Source organism: Fukomys damarensis, unplaced genomic scaffold (genome assembly GCF_012274545.1).
Source record: "Fukomys damarensis isolate Sample0158 unplaced genomic scaffold, DMR_v1.0_HiC HiC_scaffold_23, whole genome shotgun sequence".
NCBI classification, from domain to species: Eukaryota; Metazoa; Chordata; class Mammalia; order Rodentia; family Bathyergidae; genus Fukomys; species Fukomys damarensis.
Genome location: NW_022900935.1, coordinates 16,148,561 through 16,160,178, shown reverse-complemented (window position 1 = coordinate 16,160,178; position 11,618 = coordinate 16,148,561). Strand labels below are relative to the sequence as shown.

General features: G+C 39.8%; 1 protein-coding gene across 1 annotated transcript in view; it reads left to right on the top strand.

Moving 5' to 3' along the window:
• Zcchc17 (zinc finger CCHC-type containing 17) overlaps positions 1-11,618 on the top strand; it is a 56,563-nt gene that overhangs the window by 31,354 nt on the left and 13,591 nt on the right. The window contains exons 6-7 of the mRNA XM_010621607.3: positions 4,898-4,998; positions 7,138-7,283. Of these exons, the coding sequence (XP_010619909.1) occupies positions 4,898-4,998; positions 7,138-7,283 (247 nt within the window). The remainder of the gene's footprint in view (positions 1-4,897; positions 4,999-7,137; positions 7,284-11,618) is intronic.

Below are 11,618 nucleotides of genomic sequence, written 5' to 3'. Positions count from 1 at the left end.
TTTTTTTTTTTTTTTTTTTTTTAATTTTTGTACCAGGGGTCAAAATCAGGTCCTTGTGCTTGCAAGGCAGACAGCAGAGCCACTGAGCTAAATCCCCAGCCCCACGTGCAGAAGATTGAGTCTAGACCCATTCCTCTTTCCATGTGCTAAACTAAAATCAAAATAGATCAGAGATCTAAATGTTAAAACAGAAATGCTTACTTTGAAAGATAAAAATTAGGAAAATTCTAGAAGACATAGGCATAGGCAAAGACTTTGTGAACAGAACTCTAGTTGTAGAAGAAATATCAAGAATCAACAAATGGGCCCCGGGGTAGCTCAGTGGCACTGCGCCTGCCTGCAAGCACAAGGTTCTGAGTTTGATCCCTGGTTTCCCCCCAAAAAAACAAAAGAATCAACAAATGGGATCATAACAAATTTAAGAGCTTCTTTTTTGTTTGTTTGTTTGTACCAGGGATTGAACTCAGGTCCTTGCACTTGCAAGGCAGGCACTGGAACCACTGAGCTAAATCCCCGGCCCCTAAGAGCTTCTTCACAGCAAAGGAAACAACCAAGAGAGTAAAGAGACAACCTACAGAACTGGAAAAAATGTTTGCCAGCTACTTCTCAGACAGAGGACTAATATCTAGAATATATAAAGAACTCAAAAAATCAGACCCCCACATAAAAGACATAATCAGACCGGGGATTTAGCTCAGTGGTTCTGCTGCCTGCCTCGCAAACACAAGGAGTTTGATCCCCAGTACCAAAAAAAAAAAAAAAAAAAAAACCCACAATCAAAAAATGGGCATCTGAAATGAATAAACACTTCTCAGAAGAAAAATGGCCAATAAATTAATGAAAAAATGTTCAATAGAGAAATGCAAATTAAAACCACACTGAGATTTTACTCACTCAAGAAAAAGTAGCTATCATCAATAAATCAAACAAGTGCTGGTGAGGCTGCAGGAGAAAAGGGAACCCTTCTACGTTGTCTAGCTATCTTACATTTAGGCCCCAAAATGTTAGCAAAGTCATCTAATAAGTTACTGCAAATGGAAAGGGTCTAGAGGCATTTGAAGTTAGATTTAGCCAATATAGGATAATTATCTGTTTACACGTTTTCCTCTGCTGTGATACCATAAGCTTTTGAGGAAAAGGACCATGTCCTGGTCTTTTGTTTTGTTTTGTTTTGTGTTGGAGACAGGGTCTCACTGTGTAGCCCAGGCTCTCTTAAAACTTTGTCTTTCTGCCTCAGCCTCCCAAGTGCTGGGACTACAGATGAGCGACCATGCCCAGCTATTATACCTTTCAAAAGTACCCTTTTGCATTACCTATACCAGACAGTTGACTCCCTATCTTTTGAATAAGAGTCTTTTAGGGAAAAAGGCATTTGAACAAACACTTTCAGAACTTTATTATATTCTCGCGGGCACTGTTCATATTGGTAACTACTAATGGCATGTCTATTTAAATGTAAATGGATGAAAATTAAATAAAACTGAGTATCCATTTCCTCAATAACACTTGCCACATTTTTTTAATGCTTAATGATAGTATATTTGGGCAGTGTAGATTCACAGATTTATAAAATGTTTCCATTCCAGGGCCGGGGATTTAGCTCAGTGGTCCTGCCGCCTACCTTACAAGCTCAAGGACCTGAGTTCGATCCCCAGTACCAAAAACAAAACAAAGCAAAGTGTTTCCATTCCATTCTGATGGACAATGGTGTCCTAGACAGTGTGTTCCTTCAGGTCCTACTTACAGTGTAGAAAGTGAGGCATAAATAAATGCAGCAAAATAAAATGATCAGCCGGGCATGGTGGCACATGCCTGTAATCCCAGCACTCGGGAGGTTGAGGAAGGAGGATCACCAGGAGTTCGAAACCAGCCAGGACTACATAGTGAGTCCCAGGTCAGTCTCCACTACATAGTGAGACCTTGTCTCAAAAAAAACAAAACAAAACAAAAAAAATGACTAGAGGGTAAAATACCGTGGAAGCACAAAATCTTGCAGCAGGGGATTTCATACAAGATACAGACAGTATTTGAGCTGAACTTTGAAGTTCAGAGTTCAGTGAATGAACAGAACATGGAGTGTCTTTGTCTTCTGTGTTTCCTCTCATGAGGCGACATGGCACATGAAACTTGACTAAAATCCATGAATAAAACATGACTAAAATACATGAAGTGTATTTTAGCTTTGTTCTTTTTTTTTTTTTTTTTTTTTTTTTTTTTTTTTTTTTTTTTTTTAGTTAGCTTTGTTCTGCTTTTATATAGCTCTCCTACACTGCACTGGATAATGTAGCTGATTTTGCAGAATATTTTTCTGTTCTTAGTGAACTATAGAAACAGTAAAGCATTTTAAATTTTTAGCTAGAATTACAGCAGAGGTTCCCCAACTCTCAGGCCAACAGACTGGTTTCAGTCTGTAGCCTGTTAGGAACTGGGCCGTGAAGCATGGCCAGAGGGAAGCGTCATCTGTACCTAACAGCTGCTCCCCACCACTGGCATTCCTTCTGGGCTTCACCTCTTTGTCAGATCAGCAGCTGCTGTTAGATTCTCACAGAGGTGTAAACCCTGCTGTGAACTGTGCATGCAGGATAGATCTGGGTTTGCACACTCTGATGAGACTAATCCCAAAACCATCTGCCACCCCCATCCAGTCTGTGGAAAAATTGTCTTCCACAAAACTGGTGTCCGGTGCCAAAAAGGTCTGGTACTGCTAAGCTAGACTGAGTTCAGAGTTAAAGAGATTCGGGACTGAGGGTGTAGCTCAGTGACAAAGCACTTGCCTGGCATGTACAAGACTTTGTGTTTGATCCCAAGCACCACAAAAATAGTAACGTTGAGGTTTGGGTAAAGTAAGAATATTTTTGCAAAGAGATTTCAAAAAACAATTTTTGGGCTGGCATGAGATGCTAAAATTGGAAGATTACAAGTTTGAGACCAGCTTGGGCAACTTCGTGAGACTTTGGCTCTAAATAAAATTTTACAGGGCTGGGGATTTAGCTCAGTGGTGCTGCGATCATCTGCCTCACAAGCGCAAGGTTCTGAGTTTTATCCTGGTACCAAAAATAAAATAAAATTTTACAAAAGGGCCAGGGATGTAGCTCAATACTTCCTGGGTTCAGTACCCCACCCACCCACACACACGCGCGCGCACACACAAAAAAGTAAAAAACTTCATTGATGCTTTGTATCAATGTGTTGATCTGTTGATCTTTTGGCTAAGGTGCTGGGGAATGAACATAAGACCTCATCTGTCCATAGAAGAAACATAAATGCATCATGATACAGTAAAATGTGGATGTGATAGGATGTGGATTGATATGTGTGTAACATAGAATTTGAAAAGAGTGATCAAGGAAATTCTCTTTGGTTAAATACTTTCTGAGTACTCTACAGGTTCTGTGTTACGGTAAAGGTAAAAGATACAAGCTATGACAACTGAAACATTTATACTATGTTGCAGTATAAGTTGGTAGACATACTATGGGAAACCAGTCATGTCTACAAAAACGCAGTAGTTTGACTCCTATGTAGAAGTAGACATTTGCCATCGGGAATACATGTGTATTTGCCCAAAAACATGTATAAGAAAGTTCATAGAAGTTCCATTCATAATAGAACAAATGTCCGTCAACAGAATACGCAAGCCAGGTGTGGTGGTGCACATACATAATCCCAGCTTCCTGGGATGCAGAGACAAGAGGATCTCTTGAGCCCATGAGTGCAAAACCAGCCTGGGAAACATTGAGAGATCTCACCTGAACAAAATAAATGGTAGAGTAATATATAGTCACGAGAAGGACTGATATATGACTACTAATAACAATGTGAGTGAATTTCACAAACAGCCCCCCACAAAGAAAAATCCCAGATACAGAAGTACCCATTTGGTGATTGCATGTACTATATATAATTTATAAAAATTGGTTAAAAAAAGACTATGCTGTTAGACATCAGAATAGTAGTTACTCTTGGAGGAGGCATGGTGACTAGAGGTAAGCCTGAGACAGGCTTCAGAGGTGCCAGTTATATTGTTTTTTGATCTGAGTACTTACCAGTTATACGGATATGTTCAGATTGTGAAACCCAAGTATATACTTAGTTTTGTATACTTAGAACAAATACCTTTCTATATGCATATTATACTTTGGGCACAAATTTAAAGTTCTATCTATGAGAATGTGAACAAAGAAATTAATTCTAGCTGAGGGGTTCAGGGAAGAAGACTACAAAAATCAGAGCCTTAAAGTATTTGGGTATAGTGAAGTGATTAAGATGGGAATAAAGGCGGGGGGACTATTTCAGAGAGTGGGAGCTGCCTGAGCAAAAGCATTGAAACATCTATAGAAGATAAGAGTCTGAGTATAAATAAAAATGAGGCTGGAGAATTAGGTTAGAGGCAGATTGTGAAAGGCCTTGAATGCTGAGATAAAGAATTTAGACTTGATTTTCTAGAAAGACTTGGGAGATCTTTTAAATATATGAACTGGTAAGCTTTGTAGGGCATTTAGCATGGTGACTAATTATATTTCATCCTCTGTACATTAATAGGTGAGGCCTATTCTCGCTCAAAATTGCTAATTTAAAACCTGGTCCTGAATGAAAAAAACATGAGCTATTTCTTGTCATCACTTTCATTGCTTATCTTGTTCTTTTTTTTCCCCCTATCTTGTTCTTATCACTTTTCCTTTTCTCTCCCTTCTTCATACTAGAAGCAAAACAAAAACACAATAGCCGGGAATTTAGCTCAGTGATTCTGGCACTTGCTTTGCAAGTGCACGGACCCTAGTTCGATCCCTGGTACCAGGAAAAACAAAAAACAAAAACACAACAAACCATAAGTGTTAGCCTCTGTAGTATCTCTGTCTCTTAAGAGGGCCAGCAGTCAGTATCTTTTTCATTATAGGCAAGAAGAGAGGAGGAGGCGGTCCTTCCAGGATTACACTGGGCAGAAGATCACCCTTGAGGCTGTCCTTAACACTACCTGCAAGAAGTGTGGCTGTAAAGGTAAGATGAAGCCAGCCATGCCTGTATTTCTCTGCTTGTGGGTGGACACTACTGGGGGGAGGAGATAGCCTAGTATTAGTTTAGCTCATCCTGCTTTGTAGCTAACTAATGATGCACCTGCTCATGCTGTTGTTCTGGTTGGACTTATATCAGAGTGTATGGCTTGATGCTTTTGCTAGTTACTTTTTTGAATGGTGGCTTTGTGAAATACTGTATCACATAGGACACTCCCCTCCCTGAACTTCTTGCACTGTAGCTGGTGACTTGCCTGATTAAGGGCCCCATATACTATTCCAGGAGGGTTAAAGTGTTAGATGGTGGTGATTAATACTCCAAGCTTTATCTTCAGAGACAATTATTGTTCTGCAAATATTAAGTGACTGGGAACTATATTCCTTAAAGTTCCAAGTTAAATCCTTTTTTCACCTTTATCTCTTTAACTTCAGAGTTCTGAATATCCTTTTAGTAATAAAGAATGTAGGATAGTCACGTCCACTCTGTTTCCTCAGGTTTCTTCTAGTCTTACTCAAATATTAAAAAACCCTTTCAGCCTGACTTCCCTTGTTGGGGTTATAATGAGAGGGATCGCCAGCTTCTCATTTTCAGAGTGACCTCAATTTGTTACCTCTTCTCTCTAGCCTTTCTTTCTTTCTTTTTTTTCTTTTTTTTTTTTTTTTTTTTTTTTTAGTTTTTTGAGACAGAGTCTCACTATGTACTTGAGACTGACCTGGAACTCACTATGTAGTCCAGGCTGGTCTCGAACTCACAGCGATCCTCCTGCCTCAGCCTCCCAAGTGCTGGGATTATAGGCATGTGCCACTACGCCCAGCTTCCCTAGCCTTTCAACTATCCTGCTGTATTTATTTTTCTGCAGCTGGTAGCAGATTTATGCTCTAGTTGAAATTGTGAGGTTTTGTGTCTCTATTATTGATGTAGATGAAAAAAGGAAAAGTAAAATTGAAAGAAAGAATACCTCTTCAGGGGAATTGTGGGAGTATTTCAAATATTTGGAAAACTCTGCTGTGTTCAAATTTCCAGGCACCATCCAGCTTTACCCAGATATGTAAACTAGTTTATACCTAGTTCTTTAATTACCTCATGCAGTTCCTCTGTGCCCCTCAGATAGGCTTAACCAGAAGCTTAGACACAACTAGCTATTGGGGATATAGCATCTGTTTAAGGGACCCTTTAATAATACTATAGATTTGGGGAGGTTAGAGTCTCCTACCTTCAACTTGTATCCTGGTGCTGAGTAAAGCAGAGTAGAATACCAGGATGTGGGATTTTCCCCAGTCAGCAAAAATCAGGACAAAGGTAGTTGACTCTGGTATAGCAAAAACAGTACAGGGCGAAAGGGCATAAGACCTAAGATAAGATTTAGCTCTCTGCTGTGTGTGTGACTTTGAGCTACTTCTTAACTCTAGCCTTTCATATCCTCTGCAAATACAGGATGTTGGATGATCTATAAGGCCTTGCCAGATCTGACAGTCTGTGAATACTCAGTGCCCATGGGTGACTGCCTCTCTGCATGTTAGTTTGAATATGAGTGCCCGCTTCCTGCCAGCTAACTTTCTTTAGGGGTTGGCGTGCCACTCAGCTCCCTCTGCTAAGCATCCTGTTCTCTTGAGCAGCCTTTCATTATCAAGAATAAGTTCCAAAATAGATCTTTAAAAATTAATAAGCCCCATTGCTAATGGAGGGCAGCCCAAGCCTACATCCTCATATCCTCTGCCATTTTCAGAGCAGCATCAGTGTTTCCACAGCTCTGAGACCAGCTGCTTGCCTGGCTTGGATGAGTGAGCAATGCCATCTTTTTTTTGGGGTTTGGGGATCTAACCTCGGGCCCTTGTGCTTGCGAGACAGGTGGCAGAACCACTGAGCCAAATCCCCGTCCCAGCAATGCCATCTTAAGGTGACAGAAAGTCTCTGAATGAACCAAGTAATACTCCTGAACCACTGGGCCCCTTTCAGAAGCCTCTGGGGGAAGATCCACCTGCTGAGAAAACAGTACTTTAGGGCTGGGGATTTAGCTCAGTGGTTTCGCTGCCTGCCTTGTCAAGCACAAGGACCCGAGTTCAATCCCCAGTACCAAAAAAAAAAGACGACTTCCTTTCTACTTGCTGTGCTTCTCTTTGGCAGGCCACTTTGCAAAAGACTGTTTCATGCAACCAGGTGGGACTAAATATTCTCTGATACCCGATGAGGAAGAGGAGAGAGAAGAGGCAAAGTCAGCGGAATTTGAGAAGCCTACTCCCACAAGAAATTCATCCAGAAAAAGAAAGAAGGTGAGTGTTGTCTTGCTTATATTTATCATATTTTTGGGTTTTAAAAATGAAAATACTCTTTTTGCAGAAATTTAGAAGTACTGAAAAGTAAAGAAGAAAAGATATCTTATAATCTTTCCATTCAGAGACTCTTACTAGTATTTTGAGGATATTCTAATCTTTACTGGCTGATAATAAATATAGACATATATCATTATATAGATCATTACAAAATTGTATTATACTAAGAATAGTTTATAACCCAACTTTTTATTTTTTAGTACCCTTAAGTGTTCATTAAGAACTTAATATAAGTACAATATAATATTCTACCCTGTGACTATATGATTAACTTATTTTCCTGTTTTGGATATTTTTTATTACTTCCAACCTAAATTTTTGGCTCCGTCACTTACTATTTTCTTTGGATAGGTTCCTAGGTAAGATTACTGAGTTAAGACTTTAAAACTCTCAATATATTTTATTAAATTGCATTCTAGAAAGTACTTATCTTTTTTTTGTTTTTTGGTACCTGGGATCAAACTCGGGGCCCTTACGCTTGCAAGGCAGGTGCTGGAACCACTGAGCTAAATCCCCAGCCCAGTACTTATATATCTTCAGCAGCAAATAAGAGTATCTGTCTCCCTAAGTTTACTCCATCTTACTACTTAAGCAGAGCAGTTCATAAAACAGACCTTACTGTGGTGCAGAAAGAAACAATGCATTTGTAGCATGCTATGCAGAAAGGAAGTAGAACTATGCTATAATTTAGTCAAAATGGTTGCTCTCTTATCATGTACAAGTGTTTTTGTGACCAGTTATTGAATTTTGTTTTGTTTTTAAATCTTTAAAAAATTTGTTGAATGGTAATTTGTGACAGACATTGCAAACTCTAGGAATACAAAGACTATGATGAGATCTTTGCCTTCAACAGCAGCAGTGTCTATAAGTAAAATATAATCTTCATTTTATGAGGAAAACGTTCCTTTATACTGTTACAAGGAAAAGTTCCTTCATGCTGTTCTAAAAATCAGCCAGTGATAATTTATTGATCTGTCTATTCTCTCCCTGGGTGTTCCTGTGTCTCCTAAGACATTCGCTTTCTTGATGACTTTCGCATCCCTCTTGTGTCCCACTGGTATCTCAAACTTTGACTTGAGTCACTCAGTTTTTTGAGGCCCTTCCTGTGCTACTTATGTGCCATGTAATTTGGAGCTAATTTCATTTTCTTCATTTGCAAAGAGGGATGGATTGCAAAGAGGGATCACTGTCTTTGGTGACAGTATTTCTGTCAGAGGGATGCCAGCTCCCAAAAACAGGTAGAAAGCACTGACAGGTTCCTAATGATGCTGCTGTGACTACCATAATCTCTTTCAACCCTTCTCCCTCCCAAATACATGCTCAGCACCACAAAACTGACGTTTCCATCTTTCTATCTTGTAATGCAGTAACACTGTCCCAGTCTCCCAAGAAGGAATTTAATATGCTATTATTTTCTTTTGCCTTCCATCTCACATGTAGTCAGTCACCAAGTCCTGCCAGGGCACATCTTAAGCATCTCAAAATTCCATTCCTTTTTCCTACTCCCTTTGTGGCAAATAATACATAACTTAAAATTTACCATCTTAAGTAGATTGTGGTAGTGCAGGTCTAATCCCTGCACTCTGGAAAGCAGGAGGTTCACAAGTTTGAGCCCAGCCTGGGCAACTTAATGACTTAGTGAGACCCTGTCTCCAAGGAGAGAGAGAGAGGGAGGGGTGGAGGAGGGAGAGGGAGGGAGGGAGGGAGAGAGGGAGAGAGAGAGAGAGAGAGAGGATGGAAGGAAGGCCCTGGGTTCAATCCCAAGTAATCTCCCCCACCCCCAAATTTTTAAATTATTATTTTAAATTCTTCTCACCTTCCTTCCCTCCCTCCCTTCTTCCCTTCCTTTTCTTGCAGTGTTTGGAATTAAACCCAGGGTCTGTACATGCTAAGCAAGTGCTGTACCATTCAGCTGCAGTTCCAGCCTCATTTAATTATTTCAAGTGTATAGTTTCATAGTGTTAAAGTATATTCACATGATGGCATTCTTTGCACAAATAATTGTTTCATGAAATGCATTTATTTATTTTTTTATTGCATATACTTTTGGTATCATGTTGAAGAAACTCCCCTAAGAGTTTATCCATCTATACATTTAATCCATTTTGAATTAATTTTTATATGTGGTAGAAAGTAAGGGTCCAGACGTTTTTTGCATGTGGATATCCAGTTATTCCAACTCCATCTATTGAAAAAATTGTCCTTTTTCCACTGAATGGTCTTGGCCTCCCTGTCAAACTCGTTTGACCATCTATGTAAGGATTCATTTCTGGGCTCTTGATTCTGTGAGTCTGTATGTCTGTCTTTATGTTACCACCACACTATTTTGATTACTGTAGCTTTTCAGTATGGAAGTATGAATCTCCCAACTGTGTTCTTGTTTTTCAAGATTATTTGGACTGTTCGGAAAGCTTTTGAGATTTTGCATGAATTTTAGGAGGAATTTGTTTTCACAAAAGAAAGTCCTTGGGATTTTGATAGGAATCACAATGAGTCTGTAGATCACTTTGCATAGTACGGACAACTGAGCTATATGATGTCTCCCACTTACTGTGTCTGTAATTTCTTCTTTCTTTCCTTTTCTCCCCCTTCCTTTCTCTGCTCTCCATACCGCTCCCTTTCTCCTCCCACTCTTCCTACTCTCCTCCCTCTCCCTCCTTCCCTCCTTCCCCACGTCTCTCTTTCCCCTCTTCTTTGTCTTCTTCCCCTCCCCTTCCTCCTCACTCCATTTTTCCTTCTTTTTACTCCTTCCTCTCCCCTTCCTCCTTCCCTTTCTCCCTTTCTGTCTTCTTTCTTTTCACCTTATACATACTAAGCACATAGTGTGTAACTAACTTAATACCCATAAGCCCTGTGTCTTTAATTTCTTTCAACAGTTTGTATTTTTTTCAGTATTTAAGTCTTTCACCTCTTTATGCTTTGTTCAGATTTTTTTTTTCTTGAGACAGGGTCTCACTATGTAGTTGAGACTGCCCTGACACTCACTGTGTAGCCCAGGCTGGCCTGGAACTCACAGCGATCCTCCTGCCTCAGCCTCCCAAATGCTAGGATTGCAGGCATATGCCACCACACCCGGCAACAGATTAAGATCAAAATCTTACACTTATCTACCAGACTCTTACTTATTTTTTATTTTTTTGGTATTGGGGATCGAACTTGGGACCTTACGCTTGTGAAGCAGGCAGCAGAACCACTGAGCTAAATCCCTGGCCCTAGAATTTTATTCTTTTTTTTTTTTGGTTTTTTTGAGACAGGGTCTCACTACGTAGTTGAGGCTGACCTGGAACTCACTATGTAGCCCAGGCTGGTCTCAAACTCACAGCAATCTTCCTCCTGTCTCATGCTGGGATTACAGGAATGCACCCCCACACCTGGCTTTAGAATTTTATTCTTTGATAGTTGTAAGTAGAATTGTTTAGTGCTTGCTTATTTTAAGTGAATAAAGTGCAAGGTCCCAAATTCAATCCCTGGTACTAAAAAAACAAAAACAAAAAAACTCTTAGATTATTTTAAGTGAATAGAAATAGTTGATACTTACATGTTAGTTTTGTATCCTTCAACTTTGCTTAATTCATTTATTAGTTTTTTGTTTTACCTTTTATTTTTTTGGTAGTGGAAATTGAAGCCAAAGGTGCTCAACTGCTAAATTACATTCCCACCCCTTTTTGAGGCAAGTCCTGGTAAATTGTTCAGGCTCACTTTAAATTTGGATCTTCTGCCTCTGTCTCCTAAGCAGCTGGGATTACAGATATGGGCCACACACCTGGCCACATGTTAGCTCCAATTGTGTATGTGGGAGAGGGGGGGAGGGGTGAGAGAGAGAGAGAGAGAGAGAGAGAGAGAAAAACATTTATTTATTTATTTTTTTATTTTTTTTGAGACAGAGTCTCATGTAGTTGAGACTGACCTGGAGCTCACTATGTAGCCCAGGCTGATCTTGAACTCACAGCAATCCTTCTGCCTCAGCCTCCCAAGTGCTGGGATTACAGGCATGCGCCACCCCACCTGGCTATCTTTATGGTTTTCTACACATTAAAATCATATCATCTGCAAAGAAATAATTTTGTCTTTATCGGAGCTAGGTTTTTAACTGTGATTATATGTGTCCAGGGTTATTCTTTTTTAACCATTTATGGAGTTAATAGTATTTGTCAGATTCCTAAAATAGTTACATTGTGTTTTTTTGTTTGGTTTTTTTTTTTTTTGTACTGGGGATTGAACTTGGGTCCTTGCGCTTGCAAGGCAGGCCACCGAACCGCTGAGCTAAATCCCCGG